This window comes from Filicampus tigris, chromosome 18, assembly GCF_054856515.1.
Source record: "Filicampus tigris isolate MCC_2025a chromosome 18, RoL_Ftig_1.0, whole genome shotgun sequence".
Taxonomy (NCBI): Eukaryota; Metazoa; Chordata; class Actinopteri; order Syngnathiformes; family Syngnathidae; genus Filicampus; species Filicampus tigris.
Genome location: NC_141234.1, coordinates 7,955,118 through 7,977,569, shown reverse-complemented (window position 1 = coordinate 7,977,569; position 22,452 = coordinate 7,955,118). Strand labels below are relative to the sequence as shown.

The following is a 22,452-nucleotide window of genomic DNA, read 5'->3' as shown; positions in this document are numbered from 1 at the left end:
GCATGTAAATAGGTCACCCTGACCTCACTGAGGTAGGTAGACTGCATAAACAATGACGATAAGGAAATAAGGACATTCCCCAGCTTGAATTTATGATGCAAGTCAATGTTTACCTTCTGAGTCAATATTGGGGGGGAGTTCCTCCTATTGGTGTGTTTCTGGGAAAGGCAGCTCCTTGTTCCAAGTGTTTGAGTGAACAATGCGAGTAAACACTCTCAGCAGCCTTTTGATTTGGATTTTGGAATCAACGTTTAGCCGCGTTGGTCGGTGACATTATGAAAAAAAACTTTTAATCAGTAAACGATATGCATTGAGATGCAGATGAAAGGAAAAATACTGCAACCGAACCCCCAACAGGAGTCCTTTGATTTGCATTATAAATAAAAGTCAGCAGCGTTAGTCAGCGACCTTAGAAAAATACATCTTTTATTCATATACAATGAAACACATTAAACATGTCTGGAAATGTAATAAATAAACAGGGTGTGTTTTACTTAAATTGAATGATCTCCTGAGTGGCTAACTTGATGAGCTGGTTGAAGTCAAACTGGATGTACTTCCGCCAGTAGCGTCGGTCTCTGCCGTACGTTTGGGCGGGGTAACACGGACTACCTACAGAATAAACATGTAATTCAATTGAATTGGTTGAATATATATTTAAATATATTGTAATGAGTACTCACTTCTTCTATTTTCTGCCACCAAAAACACCATTGAATTATTGTTTGCAAAGCTTTATTACACCATCTAGTGGTTGGAACTTGGTCAGGCCTTTCCAGCCTTGTTGAATGGCTGAATTGTCCCAACTTTTTTTTTATAAACATTGAGTTGAAATAATGAGAGAGAAAAAAAAAAAAAATTATATAAATATAGTAATGTCTCACCGATGCCATGAAGGATTCGGGCAACGGCTCTTCCGGAGAACTTCTCGTCACTTCTGTTGGACAGGAAGCTCCTTATGTCCGCTCGGATCTGAGTCTCCCAGTCCAAGAGCTACAAACAAACAAAAAAACGTAAAATAATCCAGATCATAGTTTACAACACCAGCATAGTGTTTTGTGTCACCTTGTACTGCTGCAGGCTGTCCTCTGGGTCCAGCGGTTCCAGGGTGAGGTCTCTTTGCCGCCGCTTGTCAAAGTAGTCGGACAGAAGGTCCTTCAGCCGGAGACTGCGACCCTCATCCAAGTCGTCCACGCAGGACAGCACGCTTTTGAAGGACACACTTGGGACCCAAAAAAAAAAAAATATAGAAACATTTCTAATTCAGTTTGCTGCCAAACTACTCGAGACAGATTTTAAGTTGTGTCGTTGCAACAACTTAAAGCAACAGGTGTCAAAAATGGATTTCATGTCTTGGCAGGGACACGAAGAGCTTGTTAGCTAAACCAGCTTGCTCCCAACTAGACACATACATCATACGTGTGTACCTTTTGAAGGCCTTGAAGCAGGCGCTCAGCTGGTAGAGCTGCGACCTCTCTCGATCCTGCACGCGGTCATGCAGGAACCGGCACACCTTGTCTAGCTCCGCGTCGCTAAGGTCGCCATAGGAGCGGAAGTACAAGGACAGGGAAGAGAACTCCACGAGGACGCCGCTCCGCCCGCCAGCTAAAAGCGAGTGTACAGTGAAACATCGCACAAGCGACAGTCACACATATACGTTCGTATTAACAATATAAAACAGATCCGGTCTCCACGCACCTTTACCGGTGCTCCACTGCAGCTGCCTGAGTCCCCGCTTGACCAAAGGCAGCTGCCATCCCATCGTGTCAGCCACCTCCACCACGTCAAACTCCAGCCGGTCGCGCGACTCCACTCGCTCACCGGCCATGCGCCTCCGGGCCAGCACGACGGCGACGGGCGGGCAGCTGCAATGTCACGAGCGTTGTTCAGGATTTGACGCAGCTGGGTAGGAAGGTGGGTGGAAAAGCTGAGGGACGGGGGTTACATTTTGGTGATTTTACGGAGCTGTCCGGGTCCTTCGTAGCAGCTGATTTTGCACACAGACAGCGTGGGGTGGAGAAGCTCCACAAAGCGCTGAGGATGTAGCTCCAGATAGCAGAGCAGTGTCTCGATACCTGGGGGATAAAAAACGCACGCACGCGCAAACAACATTATGCACGTTAAGAGTATGCATGATCCATACCGCCTGAACAACAACCTGTAAAAGGCGCAAGTGACTCAGGATGAACTCATTTTCTGCCTAAATGGGCTGCAGAAGGAATCAAGACATAAGTCACTAGACCTTGAAGAAATAGAGAGGCGGGACATATCTTACTGCTCAACAGAATCTACCGGAAAGAAAGAAAAAAATCTGAACAATTTGCTGCCTGAACGGGCTGCCAATGGAAATGAGACGGGTAGTAAATGACTGTTACTACTTGGCAGCAAATATAGCAAGGGGTTGGGAAGAAATTCACACCTAACTCATTTGGCTACCGTAGCAACCAAGATGGGTAGTATGCTATGTTGTGAAGTCACTACACACTGAAGCTATAAAGGAAAGTGGATCTCTCTACTTGGCAGCAACCTGCAGGAGGTGCTAGTAATTCAGGCCCAGCTAGTTTGCAGCCTGAACAGGCAGTAGACTAACAGGCAGTAAAATCGTGTTACGTTGTGTAATCAGTACATCTTGAATTAATAAAGTGAGAAAGAATTTCTCCACATGGCCTCAACAAGCAGAAGGTGAGTGTAATTCCAGCCCTACTAGTTTGCTGCCTAAATAGGCTGCTGAAGGAATTGAGACGGGCGCTAAAATCATTTTCTATTTGGAAGCCATTACATCTTGTCGCAAGGGAGACGAAAATAGATCTCTCTCTACATGACAGCAACCAGCAGAGGAGCGATGTCATTCTAGCCCGACTACTCCGCTGCCTAAACGGGCAGTGGAATGGATATCGGTTACCTTCTTCCGTGATGTCCAGAGTCTCTACTGTCTCCTGGATGGGGACGGCTCTCTCATGAGTGTGGCACACCCGTTCCACGGGCCACTCGGAGGAGCTTCCTACTTCCTGGTCACCCACAACCTCCGCGTTGACTTTTTTAGCATCCGCATCATCCGTGGAATGTACAAACTCCTGCCGGGCGAGTGCGTCGCGGCTGCTTTCCTGATCGCACATTTCCATCATCTCCAACATCTCAGCATCCCCGACATCCTCCTTGACACAAGAAGCATCGGTTGTGATGTGCGCGTCGTCGTGGCGATACACGCATACTGTAGAGCAGGCGATCACCTGGATCAGTTCCTGTTGTTTCTGGTGGATTTGTTTGCATTTGCACGGCGGGAATACTTTCTGGACTAGCCGCTTCACCGTGTAGTAGTCCACTGTGTCGGAATAGATGTGACGCCGCAGCTCGTGGAGGTCCATGCCCTACATATCCATTATAATACAAGAAATAAATAAGAGAATGATCAAAAATAAATAAATGCAATAGAATTCCATTTAAATTGAAAAATAGTAAATTACATACATACATTTTTGTTATTTTAGTTGTGTACTTTTTTTCTACTTGATTAATATCTCATGTTGGTATTAAATACGGTAACCAATAGTAATAATAACCACATTTAATTCACACATTTGGTAAATGCAATCTGTCTAAGAGTATGAAGCAAAAGCTGCATTATTTCTTGCATATGCTAATATCGTGGTCTGTGAGTTTAAATTTCAGTAGGAGTCCTACTTCGGGATCAAGGAAGAGGTGACAGTGCGCCGGTTCGCCGTCTCTCCCCGCTCTCCCAATTTCTTGGACGTAACTCTCAAAGCTCTGAGGAAATAATGTGAGGGTCAGGTACAGAACGACATTGTGGTAGACACTCCAAGTACTTGATGTCAAACTACTGTGCGGGAAGCCTACTGCGCACCTTGGGCATGTTGTAGTGAATGATGCCCCGCACATCAGATTTGTCCAATCCCATGCCAAACGCCACGGTGGCCACCACGATCCGGAGCTGGCCGCACATGAAGTTGTTCTGAACCCGGCGGCGTTCCGACCCCGAGAGTCCGGCGTGGTATGACTCCGCCTGCCACTTCAGAGGTTTACGAATCTTCTTCCTAGCTGGAATTTTTTTTTTTTTTAAAAAAACAAGGCAGACGGCTTTTTTTCTGGGGGGGGGGGGGGGTGACAGGAACGGGCTAGCGGAAGGACTCGAGGGAAATAGTAAAGAATACATTTTATGACGTGTACTAACTCCAACCTGAAGCGAGAGGGACGAAATGTAATCTCACAGCTTCACAGTAACCACTACAACACACAGGTTATCCAGGCCCTCACCAAGTTCTTTCTTCTTTTGCCCCACTGGGTTGACTTGAGCTTGGCTGTTGCTGATGTGTTTATTTTCTTTCAGCAGCACCCCCTGCAGGCAGGTCCTGAGTAGCGCAGCCACACGAGCCGTCTCCTCCCTCCTGGTGCAGTAGACGATGACAGAGTCCAGGCAGCCAAAGCGATCGCCTTTCAACAAGGACACCAGAGCCTTAAAAAAAAAAATTAATTAATTAAAAATGTGTTGGAAATCTGCAGAAAATCTTGAAGGGGAGAACATTATTGGTTGTACCTGATCTTTCTCATGGTCTACGGACACGGAAAGCTGCAGGTTGGTGGGCACGGCGGCGGATCGGACCGCGATGCCATCCTGGTCGTGGATGTCCAGATGTCGGGCGATGTCCAGAGCCGTCGACAACGTGGCCGTGGCTGTGAGCCCGAGCAAGCACCGCACGCCCAGGCGCTCCCTCAACACCTACGAAAAGAGAACAATCAGGACCAATTGTCACGTGATCGTCAACTGTTGCCCATGAGCAAGAAAAAAATAAATAAAAAATGTCTTCACCTTACAAAGCCTGAGGTAGCACGGTCGGAAGTTGTGCGACCATTCGGACACGCAGTGGGCTTCGTCAATGCACGCAAAAGCCACAGGGGGCAGCTCCTGCGCAGAGGGAAGGCATCCCGAACTGGAGCCGCCGCCGCCAACCAGTGCTTCGGGGGAGAGCAGCAGCACGCACACCAGACCCGCCTTCACCTGAGGGAACACACCAAGGAAATACTCCAGAATTCAAATACATCACGGTCGCAAAAATGGCCACCTGCTACCTTTTCTATCGCAGCTTCTCGTTGTTTCATTGTCATGTTGGAGTGGATGCAGGCTGCTTTCAGGTTGGCCGGCAGGCCGGACAGCTACACAAACACACGTTCGGAACAGGTTTTCAGTTTGTGGCCTAAAAGGACCGCTGAAGGAACCGAGACATGGAGTAAAAGGTGCGGCACCTGGTCATCCATGAGCGAGACGAGAGGGGAAATGACCAAAGTGATGCAATTGGACCGCTTGGCATACAAGTAAGCCGGCAGCTGATAGCAAAGTGACTTCCCCATCCCCGTTGACAACACCACCAGAGTGGAGAGACCTGCACAGACGCAAACAATATGAAGTTTAGAAATAAGCAGATAACAAGGACAGTACAGTAGTGTGGAGTACAGTACTTTGACAGGCAAAAAATGGTGCTCAAGAGCTTGATTTTTAAAAGCAATGGTAAGGCAAAAGAAAAAGAATTAAATAACTGATTAAATACATGAATAATAACATTTAAAAACAAATAAATGATTGAAAAAAAATCATTCTATTTTTTAAATTGTTTTAATAATTCATTAAATTATAGTTAATTAACAAATTATTAAATAAATTATAAATAGGATGCTTAATGTATGCTGTTTGTAAAACAGCATTTAAAAAATTTTTTTTTACAATAACCCAATTAATGAATGAAATTAATATTACTGTAATTGTATATTTTATTTTATTCAACAATTATGTTTACTTGTGTTACAATCAACAAATAAAATGATTTGTATTTATTTGCTTCATCCATCCATCCATTATCATTTGCAACAAAATCAACTAATTATTTAAATATTCTTGTAAAAATGTCAAATGTGGATGTGAAATTGTCTATTTTACTAATCGTTAACATCACTTATATGAACCAATCATTTAATTTAACAATGTAAAAAATTTTATTTTCTTCTTTATTTGTTTTATTTGATTACTGTGTATTTAAAAAAAAAAAAAAAAAACAATTATTCTGTGATAAATAATTACAGAAATTAATAAAAAAAAGAATACATACATTTGTAATTGTATTACTCATTATACGGAGCAGCCGGACCTTTTCTGATGTCCTTTTTTTACTTCAATCCTTATCATTCCCAATATTAATCTCAGGTTAACCTTCTGTCATGCATTTAACAAAAAAAAAAAGGCAAAGAAAAGGCAGAAACTCAATTCTTTACATGGCATCTGAGTAGAAGTCTCACGAGAATTGCGAGAATCATTGTGGCCACTTTATGTACCTGACAGGATCCTCATGATGGCTTCCTCCTGCCCCGCCCTGAACGAGCTGTAGCCGAGTTCCCGGAGCGCGAGCAAGACATCGTCCGGTGTCGCTGAACATACATAAATTTGCATTATTGCTTTGCACTAATCAATTCAGTCCGAGTAAATTTCATTACCCTGAACTTTGCCATCATCTGTCAGGCCGTAAAGCGGCTCGACGGGCGGCGGAGGTGCCGGGCGTTCATAATCGGGACGCGTCACGTTGAGCAGAGCTTGGTCTTTGGGGCTGTTCTCTGGTTCTTGCTCCTCTTTGAAACAGGCGCCTTGGTCCTGTTGTTGCAGTGTTCCCGTCGCCCTGGCAACCTCCTCCAGGGTGGGCAGCTCGAAAGGCTCCTCTTCTTCGACGGGCTGCTCCTCAGGAACGGAAGGCGGCGGCGCTGCAAAGCAAAAGTGGGGCTCAGGAACAACGAAACCAAAATTGCATTTATGTCGCGTCGTCACTACACCGTGAAGCAATAAGGTCAATCATTGATTCACGGCGTGCGACCAACCTGTAGAGGGCTCAAATAATCGAGGGCTAACTAGTTTGCATCCTAAATGGGAGCAAATTTGCTTTGGCACACTACCTGGTCCCTTGCAGTGGGCGGCCCAGTGTCCCGTGCCACCGCACTTGAAGCAGGTGTCACCCTGGCGGCTGAGGCCGCCGCGGAAGCCGCCGCGCCGCCCTCTGCCATAAAAGCCCCCACCGCCACCGAAACGCTCGCCTTTCAGCTGGAACTTCTGCATGGACAACTGAAACGGCACACATATTTTGACAGAAATATGTATCACCTATCTGATGATACAGGATAAATATAGTATTTTTTTGCTTCGTCGTTAGATTTGCGTGTGTGTGTTTTGAGTGATGGAATTTTCTTTTTTTATTTCTATATATATATTTTTCTAATATGTATAAAATGCACATACTTGCTTGCGCAGGGCCATTCCTCTCAGTGCATATCCTTTGACGTGCGATTTCTTTTTCAGATTGATCTTCACAAAGTTACCCTCGGTAACTTTGGAGCCTCTGAAAAAGGACAAAACGAAAGATACCGTATTGGGTTTTTGGATTCAAGTGGTGGATGTACTGTAAGTAAAAGTAGTACAATGGGGGATGTGATCAAATCTTACCTGATTCGGACTGACTGCGCATGATATGATCTGGTGCCGAAGTCTTCCTCAACTTCTCCAAGCAGGTTTTCCCGAGGAACCTTCACGAGTAGTTATCGTAGCTATTAGTCATTTATTTTGATTTTCCACATAAACAGCCCTTGTTTCTTTATAACTGAATTATACAGGTGATAGTTGCCTCAATCTGTGGAAACTGACTTTTTTTTTCTATCCAATACTAACAGGTATTTTAACAGGATTCCTTTATTCACCGATTACCTTCTTTGGTGCCTTAGTCGTTTTATCTTCCTCCACCTCTGCGTCCTCTTTTCCTTTCTTCCTGTGCCTCTTCTCCTTCCCGTCCCCTCCGTCAGGTTTCTCCACTTTCTTCTCATCTGCTTTCTCATTCTTCTTCCTCCTCCTCCTCTTCTGGGCCCCTCCTTCCTCTATCGGCTCTCCTTCTCGCTGCCTCTTTTTCCCGCTCTTTTTTGGAGGGCTCCTGCTGGCCTCTTTCGTTGGCGCCAGGTCTTCTGTATTTTCCTTCTTTTGTGGAGCGGGTATTACCGACATGTTGGTCATGACATCTTTCTCAACTGCTCGTTTTTCCTCGTGTTCTCTGTTTGGATGATTTCCTTCCTGGTTCCCTGCACCGGGCTTCTCTTCAGCTCCCAGCTCTCCAAAAACCTGACACCTCTCCAGCCACTTCCTGTCCACAAAGCTGAGCCGGTTGGCAGGAGAAGGCCTTCCTACAGTGGTGGCTATTTGAAGCCCTCCTAAACTTGCGGGTCCAAGGCCACCATGTGACGTTTCGGAGTCTTTTTCTACATTTGCAGCGGTGATAGGAGACACGTGAGTCCTACCAGAATTAATAGAATCTTTGGCTGGTTCTGGAAGGGGCAGAAACGGCTCAGGAGGTTCTTCAAGGTTCAACGGGGGGAGCTTATTGGAGACCTCGGCTCCCAAGCTCGGTTTCTGCCGCCTGTTAGGCAGGAACACAAAAAAAATGGTTGCCCATTTGCTCAAATTGATAACAAAAGAAAAATAAGGAAACATAGTACAGCGTGCCTTTCCTGGAGGGGCTGGATTCTGCATCAAGTGAAGTAGTGACAATGTTATTCCTCTGTACATTTTGAGCATCTTTTTTTAAGGAGTTCACAGGCACACGTCCAGATTTTTTCAAAGAGATGGTTTTCTCCTGTAACGACAAGCACACATAAAGAAGGCAATCAACCACACAACCACGGCTTTGTACTTGAGCTACCTTGTGAGTCAATGTCGTCAGGTTGTTCTTTAGCTTGAGGCCGTAATATTGCGCAGAGGCCTTCAGAGCATCTCTGTCCAGGGTGCTAAGTGGCCTGGGGGAAGACGCCGGTAAAGCACTGCGATTCAGATGGGAACCCCAGCAGTCCTGAAAAGCACGATAAGGGTGACTCATTGCTAATGTTGACGTAAAGTATATCGTCACACATTATTTAGTTTTATAACAAATAAAGAGCGTCTAATTCTTGTTTCTTTCTAGATTGTTTTTTTTTTTTTTTGCATTTTGACAAAAGATCTACCAAACCTACACATTTTCTTCACTTTAATTAGTTATACATGCACTGCACTTTTTTTCCCTGCGAAATCACTCCTTAATATAAATAGGGGCTGTTTATGCACATATAAACTGGTACGGACAGACTCTTTAGTTTGATATTTTTGTCCAGGGTCCCTGATACATAAACAAACTAAACACAGACTACTTCCCTCTTCCAAGATTTAAAAAATGGTCATCATTGAGTCTTGTTTTATAAATTGATGTTTTTTGTGTGTGTTTGTATTTAAGTTTTCCTCTTGATTTGACTCTTTCATTGTACAGTGTCCTTGCGTTCTTTGAAAGGGGCCTTGAAATGAAATATATTAGTATTATAACAATACACTGTATTACCTTCTGAGGTGCAGATCCAGACTGTTCACTGTTATTTCCGGTTGCAACGTGACTCGTGCTGCTGCTTTTCTCTTTGGCCAGTTTCAAACTGTGGTATTCTTTGTATAAATCTGGAAATGGCCAGCATATTCAATTGAACTATATATCACAACGAAAAAAATACAGACAAATATTATGCACTTACTCCTAGTCTCCTCTGACGCTTTATCAACGTCCTCCTGAACATTTTGTGAAAATATAGTCAGAGGTGGTTTAACTAACAATAAAATAGGAATGTAGAGGCACAAAAAAACGTTACCTTGACGGGTTTCCTCTGGTGCTCCTGGACAAAGCTCAGCTCCCAGCTTTTGAGCAACAGTTTCACCTCGTTGTAGCGATCCATAATAGAACCAAACGCGTCAGTCTAAACTACTAGGTGAACTTTGGGAAATGTTCGGCGAAGTTTAACATTGTTTTTCGGCACACTTTAAGAGTTCTGTGAGAGAAAATGCGTGGCAGTAGCGCACAACACAGACGTCATCGGATAAGCACTTCCGTGTTTTTTACGATTTTCCCGCGCCGGAAAATGGCAGCTCATGTTGCCAGGTTTGTTTTGGGGTTTTATCCCCCTTTCCTGTAAAATGCATAGTTTAGCGAAGCGTGGTCTAAACCGTGTATTTGTTGAATTAATGTGGATATATTGTCTGTGTGCGGATAAAAACATGTAAAGACGTTGTGAAGCGCTGTAACATTTGTGTTGGCAAATGTATTATAAACCACGCGTCCTTATTTAAAGAGATAGTAGACGTTTAATTTGGAAGTGCGTAATATTTTGAATTTTACAGTAGCACTTCCGACAAACAAACAAAAATCCTATTTGCTCTTTTTGTACTTTTATAACACTCTAAAATGCCACGTGATGGCACCAGAACGCTGTCTAGACATGAATTGACCTCAAAGAATGGTGGAGAGACTAGCATTGCATATCAGAGAGGAGCTAAGTTTACCCTGGGTTTGTTAGTGGAAGTTAGGAGAGTATTCGCCATATGTGCTTGTGCACTTCAGATTTTTTCAAAATCCCCAAATCTGTAAGATATTTTTAAGGGAACTTTAGATTAGATGGAACTATTACACTGTTTTAGAATCATAATTTGTCATCTGTTTACGGTTTATATTAATATAGGCAATTATATACACTTTAAGAGCTTTCACTACTTGCATAACGGCTAAGTCGGTAATCCTTTAGAATTCCATGCAAATCTAGTGAGACATACATGAGCCAGGACTACAGTAACAAAGCAAAAGTTTATTATTGTGAGGCAATACAGAGTCAGCAACGGTCAATGTGGCAGTGGCGATGGGGTCTATTGAAGTTGGGACACCTCGTGGAAGTACGCTCCCAGCATCTTGATCCCCTGTATGTAGTTAGATCTGAAAATAAAGTAAGGAACATGATTTACGACACTTGAAGAAAAAGCTGAAAATAAATCAAGCACCTGTTGAGTTTCTCATTCTGGGAGTGTGCTCCGTCGTCAGAGGAACCGACGGGAAGCAGCATGACATTGCGTCCCGTCGCCTCCTGGAAGGTCAGGGTGACGGGGATACTGCCGCCCTCGCGTGTCAGGTCTGGTTCCACGCCAAAGACTGTCATGCAATACAGCAAGACGGTTTAATTTGAGTGGTTTCAACTTTGCCAGTGTACAAATTGACAAAGCAGTGGTGGGAAGTAAAAAAAAAAAATAATAATAATAAAAATAATAATCCTACTACTCATTCTTTTATCTCACAAAAAATAGCATTTGAACAGGGGTGTGTAGAATTTTTACATCAGTCCTACTTTTAGTAGAGTTTTTTTATTCTATGCTAGTACCCATACTTTTAATTAAGTACAGCGTTTGAGTACTTTTGCCACCTATGTGACACGTCATGCATACCCGTCTTCATGGCTTTGCGACCCGCCATGTAGTGCGGATGGTTGAAGTCAGACACCCAGGCTTTGGCTCCGTGGCCCATGTACACGTTCAGCTTGTTGGGGCTCTCTAGTTCTGCAAACTTCTGTTGCACATAGTCAGTCACCTGGAAATAGAAAATAATGATTGTCTTGAACAAATAGACAAACGCAGAAATATTGACTTCTGTGATGCTTAGCCACTGGTGATTTGGAATGCATGAGGATCATGATGAGTCAGTCGGCTTTTTATTTGGAATGCATGATCATCATGATTATTAAGTCAGCTGTTTAAATGTAAGTAAGTTAAAACAATTTCACTTGGTATACAGTTTTTTTCCCTAACAGTGAGCGATATCTACTTCCTCAAAGTGTATGGATTTGCAGGTTTTATTTTCGGTTTGCAGACACAGACAATTGCGGCAAACCACAAAGTCCCATGATGACTAGCACAAGAAGAGTATCTTTTTTAATTTAGTTTAGTTTCATTTTATTACATTTGATTGTTTTTCAAATTGATTTTTTAAAAATAATTGTATTGTATTGTATTGTCTGTAGTTTATTTTATTGGGTTCATTTTCGTTTAATTCAACATATTTTATGTATTTTGTTTCATTTGAGTTTTTAATAAGTTTAATTTATTGTATTCAATTGTATTTTAATTTAATTTAATTCAGTGTATTGGATTCTAATTTAATTAAATTACATGACCTTACCTTCTTCTCCACAACTTTGGGGTCCATGTCGGGCACCAGGCGGATGGAGAATTTGCCATTGACTTTGCGAGGGATAACAGTCTTGGCGCCGGCATCGGCGAAAGCCCCCTCGATGCCGTGCAGAGAAAGCGAGGGGTATCTCCAGCGGTGCATTAGGATTTGCTCCTGCGTGAAGAAAAGTAAAACAGTTAAAACATATGCGCCGTTGCCTCGTTTCTCCCATCACGATGGCATTGGCTTGCCTTGGTGCTGTGCAGTAGCTGCCCGACTCCGACATCTTTGCAGTACTCCTCCAAGTCGAACTCGATCTTGTCGTAAAGTTGCCTCTCGTCATCTGTCAGAGGAGCAACGTCGTCGTACATTCCCGGAATCAAGATCCTCCCTCTCCTGTCCACCAGGGAGCCTGTCGAACAAGAGACAAAACAAAATGGTTACATTTGTGGAAAACAGAGATGCCAACCCTCCCCATATGTACTCCAAAACTAAAGATTAAGTCTGGGCTCTGGATTGACCATTCCAGAATGTTGCTTTAATTTCAATGTGATGTAGAAATAAAACGACAAAAAAAACAAAAAAACAAGTGCAATTCCCCTGCTCGAGCCATTCTGTGATTTAGTTGTGCACTTGTCATTCAAAAGTGAAGACATCACAAGGTTTTTGTTTTCATAGGTTTATTTCGACATTGGCTAAGCCTCAGATATAGTTTGAGGTACAATATGGTCCCTTTCTTTTATGCACTCTCAGCTACAAAAACAAGCAGCTTCACTTGCCCATAAGCGTGATGAGGTCCGTCATGGCCTCGTGAACAGAGCCGCCAAACACGCCCGAGTGCAGGTCCTTCTCACAGCCGTCCACCTTTAAAAGTAGCGTCAACATTGTTGTTGTTGTTGCTACCAACGTGCTGGGTGCAAAAGTGTCAAAAAAAAAAAAGCTACTATGTCCACCTCGATGAAGAAGTAGCAGATTCCTCTCAAGCCGTAGGTGATGCAGGGCTTGGTCTTGCCCAGCCAGTAGTTATCCGAGATGCAAACGTAGTCCACGTCCTTGAAGAAGCTGTCCTTGCGCGAGAAGACCAGTTCGTCCAGGCCTTCTGATCCAGACTCCTCCATGCCCTCGAAGCAGAACTTGATATTGATGGGAAGCTCCTGCCAAGGAAGCAGCATCTCACGTTTAGGTTGGATTACAAGAAAGAAAGATGGTAGAAGCAACAAAGGAGAAGATGTAAGTGGGTTTAATTATTAAGTGGCTGCGGGGAGAAGCCATTTTGCACAGAGACCTTTGGACGCTCAACCTGCTGAAATGGGCACAAAGAAATCAAGCTGTTGACACAAGAAACTTCTTGCTGAAAGTTTACCTGTTCGATCTTCTGGTAAGCCTCGATGCAGTTAAACCAAGCGAGCACAGGACCCTTGTCGTCGGTGGAGCCTCTTCCATAGAGCTTCCCTGCAAAAAAAAAAGAAACAAGAATAGTGTTTTCATTTTAAGGCACTCAAAACGTATTTTTTTGCATGTGTGTGACGATAAAAGCATCTTTTTTTTTTTATGGATGAGGCAACTTTATATAATAGTCCATAATTATCCAAATAGCTGAAATGTGATTTTATTATAACTTGATTTAATAGTTTGACATGTAATTTAATTAAAGTAAAATAAAACAATGTGGTGCCTGGTTTTAATGGATTAAAAAAAAAAAAATACAAATTTGGATTGAGGTCTGGGCTTTGGTCACACCATTCCAAATGTTCTTAAGTTGAAGCTATTCCCTTGAATAGATTTTTTTTTTTTTACAGTAGCACACGTGTTATGCAACATAAAAGCTGAACAGGCAGGATGGAAGCGACAGGAAGAGGAAGTGGTAGCGTCGCTTTCAGTTAGCTGACTGATCACAATTGTGAGTTTGGGGGATAGTTTACACGCCTCGGTAGGTCCATCCATCCAATTTTTATACCACTTATTCTGTTCCGTCCAAACGAGCTCGTCAATGTCCACGTGTGAACAATGGCGACTCTAAAGCAAGAGAATGACACTTACTACCTCGTACTATTTTGCAAACAGTGAGATAAGACACGATGACTTGGAAAGGGACTTTGGAAATGAGCGTGAACGGTGATAGGATCAGCTGATAAAAGCTGCACGGCATGCACAATGATCACTACACTTACCTGCACTTGGAAATTACAAATGGCATATTACGGACAAATAACTGACAGCTTCACTGCAGGCATGCTGACTTTTCAAAAGCGTTATATCAAGACATATCTGCAGAGTGAAAGTATTCACTGTAAATCATCAACCTTGACACACTCCATTCCAAGTCCTTTCCAAACTTGAAAAAGGAGTCATCCAGAAACTGAAAACGTTTCTTCATCCTCACCGTCTTTCTCCACCAGAGTGAACGGCTCCGTATCCCAGCCGTCGTCGATGTTGGCGGGCTGGACGTCGAGGTGGCCGTAGATGCACACCGTCTTCTTGCCCGGGTCTGAGCCCAAGCGTCCCAGGATGATTGGGGGCAGCGGGATCTCCTCACCGCTTGGAAGCTGCGACAAATACAAACACTCTCAACAGCATATACACTCATTGTCTCAAAGACCAACTATTGTGTATGCTGCATTTTTTGTACCAAAGTAATTGTTTAATGTTTGTCTTCAACACACCAGTAGAAGCTCATTACAGTAATATTTGAATGCTTATCATTATAGTTCATTGTCTAGTTAACAATCATTATTTTGATGACTAATTCCTCTCAAGGTTCAATCTGCAATAGAATTATGCATACACATTGTGCATTGCAACAGATGTTTCATACACCGTACATATTCGATGTATAACGCACCAAGACATCATTATGTGACAATAATATTGAAGTGCCCGCTATGCACCAATTACAAATATTACATAGGAATAAAAAACAAATTTATTACTAACCACATCATGTGCCAACATTTAACACCTAAATCTTTTGTTTTCTTCTGCTGCTTTTCGAGATTTAAATATTTTTTCAATCCCCCCTAAAATGCTGCTCTTTGTTTCTTTGTTCTATATTATTGATGAAAGTACGCATGTGCATATTGCTACTGAGGCTATTTAATTTTCCTCACAGGATGAAGATCTATTCACTTCCTAATGTACTGTGTAGCAAAAAGAAAAAATGATTAGTTCTTGATTAAGGACAGAAATATTAGTTAATTTCATTATAGAAAAGTGAATTTTAAATTCATTCCTTCCAGTTCAAAATGGATAAATGATGAGCGTCCACAGAATGAGCACACATTTACACACCGTCTATTATATTAATAGTGTTAGACAAATCGAGAGTTCACAAATTTCACTTTTTTAGACAGCAAAACTAGCTGAGAGCGCATTTGTAGCACACTCGCACATGAGCAATTCCTCATGAGCGAATATGCTGCAAACAAGCAGGGTAAAAGCGCTTCCATTCTTGTCTGACCTTCTGCTGGCCGTTGTCCACCATCTCCACCGTGCCGCCCAGCCGCTCAATGTCCTTGGCAGCCATTTGCATCATCTTCTTGATCTCGCCGCGCTTCTCCGGCCAGGCGGACACGCTCTGGACGCCCACCCATTCCGCCAGGCGCTGGTCAAGAGCAATTTGACAGTAACAAGTTAAAGGCATTCTGAAACTTCAAAAAAAAATTGCTCTTAAAAGTCTAAAAATAAATTACTCACAAATTCTCTGAATATATAACAAAGAGTTGTTTGATCATACCGTCGTGTTTTATTTTGTACGGCCTTTGGAGGACTTTATAAGACATGAAATGGCCCATGAGGCGAAAAAAATTTATTGATATAAATATCATCTTACCTCCACGTAAAGCTCCTGGTGTTCATCCACATACTTGAAAAGAGCAGGGAGATGTGCCATTTTGTCTGGAGCTGAGAGGATATGACAGAGGGAGAATTGTGTGAGACAACCTCCAGAGCGAAATGCTGCTTTATGAAAGGGTGTGGGGGACTAACTCCACCTACTTGCTGACAGCACAGTGTGTGGCTACCCACAGGGATCTAGATCTGCAACTTTACGGCAACTCCGCTTGGAAAAATGTGCACCATGTCACAAACTTACTTAGACATTCAATATTCTGTTGATTTGGGGAAATGCACCCCAGGTATTCAAACACCCTACCCAAACAACGCAGTGCGTATCAACTAGCATGTGTCAACTCGGTCAACTCAACAAAAAATGCACTGAAACACTGAACAACTGGATGTTGATTCAAAAAGTTTAGAGGTCAAATTAGGTTCACCTGTAAAGTGCATTTTTGGTTCATCCTGAAACCAATGACCAATATTTACAACTTTTTTATAAGCATTGTGTTGTACATTCAAGACCGTTTCGATCTATCGTAAGGCCCTGGGCAGATTAAATTGACAATAGAGCCTCTTACATCTGCGGGCAGAAACACTGTGAAAAGAAGAGTGACTGTTTGGGGGGGATACATTAATGAAAGCATGAAGAAGACAAAACTGACAAGGCTGCAAGACTTTGCTGGCCCTGACAGCTCACCTATGGTGTGTTTCACTGTTATGTTGTATCTTTTTCATTTACGATGCTTTTATGGTGGGGTCGTATCTTGATTTTGATTTCATCTTGCTTTTAATCATTCTTCTGGCGATCGGGAAGGCATGAAGGAATGATGCAATATCCTGTAAGCGGTCTCGTGATTCACATTTAACAACACTAGCAGCATTTTAAGGGTCGTTAACAATTAGTTTAACCTGCAGTGACTGAATTGTTTAGCGTTGTTTTTTCACGGACCTTATTCAGTTTAAACTCAGTAGGGCGACAATGAGCTAGCCGTCAGGTTCACGGCCAACAGCAGTGCTATTTTAAAACAAAAAATAAATTTAAAATGCTTCGCAATCACATGGGCGGTGCATTTGTGAAATTAAGTCAAACAACGATTTCATGCAATAATTTTCAACTCACTTTTTAAGACGCGTGCCGCTGATGTTTTTCACGTGACTCTATCCACCTGACAAATACTTCCGGGTACGGTACCGGCAGGTATCGGCTTAGTCGTCTTGAAAAAAAAACGAATTTCGTCACCTAATTGGACATGAAAGGTTGTATTTGGCGGCCAAACATATTTAAAATACAGAGCGACGAAGAGAAAATATGCGAAGCTGTCACACTGACATACCCGACTATTTTGCTTCCGCGTTTGTGCCGCAAAGGATTGTGGGTGCGTAAGGACTGAAATTATTTTTAAATACAACTAATTAAAAGCCAACGTGTATGGTGCAGATGAACAAATTATATTTAGTAATAAAATTAAATTTAACTGCAACAGGAAAAGCGGTTGGGATAATGGAAGGATGTGTGTACGATCAAATGGTTGAGGGACGCAAACAAAATTAATTTTCGCCTACTTGCATTTTTCTAGGGCGTATTTTAATTATTCTCAATTTTGCAAACTAGAATCAGTGCAATAACCTTTTTTTTTTTTAACACGCGCACGCCCATGCGGGCGACATGCATGACAAAACCACGCGTTTCCCATCATGCTTTTCGGCGCTCTTTGTAAATTGTTGTAAACTAAGTTAGACGATTCTCTTTGCATTCATTTCTGTTTTGTTCAGTGTGGTTGTGATGACTTTAATGTACAGATAAAATTAACTAAAACATTTCAGATGAAAGAGAAGGGACAACTCAAATTCATAAGATTTTTTTTTTTAGATCAATCCTACCCCATTGTTTTTATTTTTGAAATATTTCTTGAGATGGGATGACGAGTAGATCAACTGCAAGTTATACTTAAAAAAAAATCAAAATATTGCATTCTGTCTTTTCTATATATAAATTCCGCTTTTTCATTTGAACTATATTAACTATAACTACCGTAAACAGGTTTTTCACAGTAAGATTCACCTGTATACAAGCCTTATATTCTAGTTTTGATTAACATAAATGACTGGTGACCTTGTATTGATGCATGATGAGAGGGGAAATAAATGCCCAACAGGATACATTCGACAATCTGTTTAATGTACAATAAAATGTTTTAGGTTTGTGTCCACAGGTTATGAGTCCTTATGGTACCTGCAAAGAAAATAAACATTCAGATATTTATACTATGACACCAATATGCAACATTTAAAATCTCACTTTTCCATCAAAGCAGCGCTCTTCGCAAGTCTTCTCGTCCGACCTGCAAACCTCCGAAGAGCACATGAATTGGATCTGTGGGGGTATCGTAAAGTATGAAGTTACCCAAGGACATTCATTTGAGCTTCCATGCCATATCCTATAAATCCAGCTTCAGGTGTACAAGTACGGCAATTCCATGCACACACCAAAGCCTTTTTCCAAATACTCACCCGTTCATTGAGGTACCTCTTAGTCTTAACATCCATAAACTGGAATGCCTTGACCTCAAAATGCCTCTGATGGCGATTTTGGGGCAAATTGCTCACTTGCAGGATGGCCACATTTGGGTCATGAGGATTGGCACACCTACAGTGAGAAACATGACATACCTTGTAAGACAATTCAAGTAAGACCCTCAGTAAGGTAAAATGGCAAAAACAATATAAATTGGTGTGCTGAGATCACTACTTACCCTTCGTAAACAAGCACCAGGGCATTCTTTGCCGAGCGAGGGAACGCCAGACAGTACTTGACTAAAATGGTCGCTTTGGGTTTGGGCGACAACAGTCTCAGTTCCAAATACACAGGTTTGCCCAGGATGTACCGCAATGTCGGGAAAGAAGGCAGGAAAGATGAAAAGGTCTTATCTGTTTGGAATTAAGCACAGAACTAAAACGGTCAAGTCAGGTATAAGGTGCATATTCAAACAAACAAGGATTGATACCGTCGTAGTGTGAAATTGTATCACTCATGTCTACAACTTTTCACTTAACCCATTACACAGATATCACAATGGATTCTGTTTGGAAAAGTGTGTTTTCACTTCGTCAGTTATACAGTCGATATCACAAAACGACACATCTTACTGCAGAAAATGTCGAGAAGTTTGCGCTTAAACTCAGCAACAAGATTTATCGCCATGTCGTGACTTTTTAAATTAATAATGATACAAGACAACGGTATGGGATATCACTACATTATGATTCTATTTTCCCAACAAATAATCACGGGATATTGTTTTGCTTACAGGTTTTCACTTCTTCGGTTACATATACATTGTGATAAATCACTTCACCATGACCTTACTTTGTGACATCACAGTATCGCAAATTAATCTGTGAATCCCAGCCCTAACTCGGACCTGTGGCGATCCTCAATTGAACGCCATATAAACCATCAGATGGGATGGACGTCGGCAGGTTGCGACTTGGGATCTTCACCATGTAACCCACGCTGGCGAACGGCTGCTGGTCGAGAGCAGCCAAACTGTAGCGACACTCCACCAAGAACCTAAAAATTGAAGACAAGCTCAAACAATTTACTATAAATGATGTATCACAAAAAATATCACGAGAGGGGTCATCACTAAATATATGGACCAAATATGATTATTTTTCATTTGAAATGTTAAAAAAAAAAAAATCATGGTATTTAGGTTCACATTGTAGTCATGTTTAATTGCCATTGGGAGTATAAGGGAGTCTTGGAAAAACGTCTACCAATAAAGGGTCCTTGAACCCAAAAGGTTAGAGGACCACTGGTGGACTTTCATGTAGATAAGTGTAACATTGACAACCTTAATGGATCCGTTCTTGTGATGATGCCATACTTGAGGTTGAGAGCTTTGACGAGAGTCTGGACTTCAGCCAGGTAGAACCTTGTCATGCCAATGTCCTGAAAGATTATTGTCAAGTTTTGAGCCAGTAGAAAGCAATGTACAACCTTACTTTGCGTCATGGAACTAGGAGCGGCTTACATAAGTGCGTGTTCCACATTCGGTTACTTTGAATTTAAAGATGGCAAAATCAGCATTCACCACAATGGGTTTGCAGTCAGTTCCGGGAATTACCAGCTGGGTGGGATCCACAGGCATGGACGCATAAGTGGAGCGGATGATGAAAACAAAATGGAGATCTACAGTGCACTCTGTGAGGAAAATTTAAAGTTAAAAACAAAAATTTGACAAAGCAAGAACATGACTGTGTGCTTCAAAAAAAATAAAAATAAATAAAATATGCATGAGTGAGAGCACAACAGCGTGCCACAAAAACCCTGAAAAGAACAGAGTGCCAACAAGAGCAGAGGGCTACAAAATAAGACCGAAAAAGCATAGTGAGAGGAATTTTGTGTCCCACACAAAAAAAATTAAAGAACAGAGTAAAAGCATAACAGTATGCTAAAAATACGTTACCATCCATTGGAGAGTAGCATTGGTACAGAGTTGGATTCAATGAATTCACACAGCACCCCATGGCCCTGCACTCATGGGGCAAAATTCCAAAATGGCCGCAAGACAGGCGCTCTTCAGGGGCCACGGCACAGTCTGAAGTCAAATATTAAATCAGGGATATTGCAATTTTTTTTAGTCCAGGGACACCTTACAGGGAGGACATTTTTTCCCCCCCAAGTACCCCTAATAATAATAATAATAAAAACGCACTACCATGTTGGAATATAACAGTAAATTAATATTTTTCTAGAAGAAAGGTTCACTATAGTGTATGGCATGTACATAAAGGAAGAAAAAAGAATTTCAAAAATACATCTCATACTTTCATGCTAGAAAAGATGCAATGACTATCAGCTTCCTGTAATTACAATTACACCTCATTTAATTACTAAATGTTTCATAGCGGTCCGCCGGTCCCCATATGTATAGTAGGTTCACACTTTACGACAGTATAATGATATTGAAGACCCCAGTTTGAATACCAGTGCATTAAATAATCATCTCATTCACTCTGCATAATGCCATGTGTCACTGAGCACTCACGTTGTGCCCTTGGTGGCGTTTGCGGTGGGGGCGGCGTGCGGCACTTGGACGCAGGGGCACCGGAGCGAGGCAGCGGGCTGGGGGTGGACTTCGGACTCGCATGGCAGGTCACCGTAGCAACTCGGGCCTCGCCGGGCTCGCCCTCATACAACAGTTGCAGGCTGTAGCTGTCAGTCTGCGAGGGATTTGGCATGTCAGTCTGTTTGTTTGTTTGCATGAAAATGACAATGGACAACTTACATTCTCTACGTAGCATCCGGTGAAAGGAACAATGAGGGTGTTCTCCAAGCGGCTCACGTTGAGACCACATTGAGTGTGATTGACAGGTTGCGCGTCGTCAGTGCCTAGAGAAAGGGCGGGATTTATTTGAACTTATTCCAGTAGTGTTGAATGCATTGAACGAACCTCACAACAGCTTCTCAAAAGCTGTTCTTTGACATATGCTTGGTGTGAAATTTTCACTACAGCGGAGAGCTCTTCCAAAGTTTTTTCTTTCCTTAGACTGTGCATGTGCATGATTCCTGATGTCAACGCTGCACATCAGTCGATATTTGTCAGTGTCGTATCAATCACGAAAGTGGATTTAAAAGCTGTGTTCTTCTGCACACGAGCCTTGTGATTTGAAATCACGTTCCACTTTAATAGTGACTGTTGACAATTTTCATATGAAAACGAGAACCTACCCAAAACTTTCACGTCACTTAACTGACCAGCTGGGAGAATGATCCTAAAGCCTTCGTCGTCACATGATACTTGGAATCCACTGTGAATTGGGTCGGTGGCGTTCGCCCATACCCTCGGAGGGGGCTCCACAGATTCCTCCTGGGTTCCAACGGGTGTTGCCCCAGCCCCCTCTTCAGGATCGGGGTCCGATGTTTCCATTTCCTCAGCATCAGGAAAAGTGCCTCTCTCGTCATCGTCGAGTTCACTGCTGTTATCGCCGTCATTATCCAACATCCCAGTCTCAGGTTTCAGTTCTTCAGAAAGTGATGTTTCATCTTCCTGCTCCCGTGCCGAAACCAGAAGACCCCAGGTCAGGACCACCAGCAGCCACAGGCGAGCCATATGGATCCCAATAGAAAACAAATGGGACGTGGCGGAACCTTTGCAACATCCGTGTTTTGCTCCAGGTGGTGCTTAATTGAGCCCACCTGGTGCCTTCTGATTGGTCAAATCCCAGCCAATTAAGAGGCAGGTGCGCAATGTCAATCACATCCTCTGAAATATGTCTAGTGCCTTCTTTTGCATGAACATAAGTGACTCAAACATTGTTTAAATACAAATTTGATTATGTGGAAAGGTAAAGTAACATTGATTATTATCAAGCTAGAATAGTAGACTATAAACACACAGCACTGTGTCAATCTACTGTCTAACAATGCAAGATCATCTATTGTGCAGGGTTCGACATGCGGTACAAATTGGCAATAAATGTTATCTGCTCGGGGCTGCTGTTTTGGTTATCAACACAAAATTTTAATATTGCAACAAGGAAAGATTACACACTTTAATTCATCCAAGAGGCATACGTG

At 42.4% G+C, this 22,452-nt stretch overlaps 3 protein-coding genes across 5 annotated transcripts; all 3 read right to left on the bottom strand.

The window, feature by feature from the left end:
* Positions 1–409: 409 nt before the first annotated feature.
* recql4 (RecQ helicase-like 4) lies at positions 410–9,946 on the bottom strand. The gene is made up of 26 exons (XM_086014498.1): positions 9,697–9,946; positions 9,583–9,616; positions 9,399–9,508; positions 8,733–8,879; positions 8,545–8,666; positions 7,751–8,453; positions 7,493–7,572; positions 7,289–7,388; positions 6,949–7,114; positions 6,499–6,759; positions 6,340–6,432; positions 5,260–5,396; positions 5,086–5,169; positions 4,826–5,014; positions 4,553–4,735; positions 4,273–4,471; positions 3,863–4,056; positions 3,682–3,765; positions 3,231–3,368; positions 2,903–3,155; positions 1,946–2,075; positions 1,699–1,865; positions 1,428–1,605; positions 1,066–1,222; positions 885–993; positions 410–612 (listed from the first exon to the last, which is right to left on the bottom strand). Exons 1-26 carry the CDS (start codon positions 9,778–9,780, stop codon positions 491–493), a joined length of 4,224 nt encoding a protein of 1,407 aa, XP_085870624.1. The 5' UTR covers positions 9,781–9,946; the 3' UTR covers positions 410–490.
* Positions 9,947–10,663: 717 nt separating this feature from the next.
* cndp2 (carnosine dipeptidase 2) lies at positions 10,664–17,223 on the bottom strand. Of its 2 annotated transcripts, XM_086014530.1 has the most exons (13): positions 16,987–17,223; positions 16,026–16,089; positions 15,862–15,932; positions 15,490–15,633; positions 14,416–14,578; positions 13,396–13,484; positions 12,986–13,186; positions 12,812–12,896; positions 12,284–12,444; positions 12,042–12,206; positions 11,312–11,453; positions 10,874–11,021; positions 10,664–10,808 (listed from the first exon to the last, which is right to left on the bottom strand). In XM_086014530.1, the coding sequence occupies exons 3-13, from the start codon at positions 15,919–15,921 to the stop codon at positions 10,742–10,744; spliced, it is 1,425 nt and encodes a 474-aa protein (XP_085870656.1). In that variant the 5' UTR covers positions 15,922–15,932; positions 16,026–16,089; positions 16,987–17,223; the 3' UTR covers positions 10,664–10,741. The 2 variants fall into 2 exon arrangements, with proteins under 2 accessions (XP_085870656.1, XP_085870654.1); XM_086014528.1 differs by lacking the exon at positions 16,026–16,089.
* An 801-nt stretch (positions 17,224–18,024) lies between these two features.
* On the bottom strand, positions 18,025–22,049 carry LOC147132263 (zona pellucida sperm-binding protein 4-like). 2 transcript variants are annotated; one of them, XM_086014524.1, is made up of 11 exons: positions 21,604–22,049; positions 21,161–21,264; positions 20,921–21,095; positions 20,339–20,470; positions 19,904–20,073; positions 19,724–19,821; positions 19,289–19,437; positions 18,620–18,794; positions 18,378–18,513; positions 18,166–18,240; positions 18,025–18,099 (listed from the first exon to the last, which is right to left on the bottom strand). In XM_086014524.1, exons 1-11 carry the CDS (start codon positions 21,983–21,985, stop codon positions 18,091–18,093), a joined length of 1,605 nt encoding a protein of 534 aa, XP_085870650.1. In that variant the 5' UTR covers positions 21,986–22,049; the 3' UTR covers positions 18,025–18,090. The 2 variants fall into 2 exon arrangements, with proteins under 2 accessions (XP_085870650.1, XP_085870651.1); XM_086014525.1 differs by having other exon boundaries at positions 21,631–22,048.
* Positions 22,050–22,452: the final 403 nt, after the last annotated feature.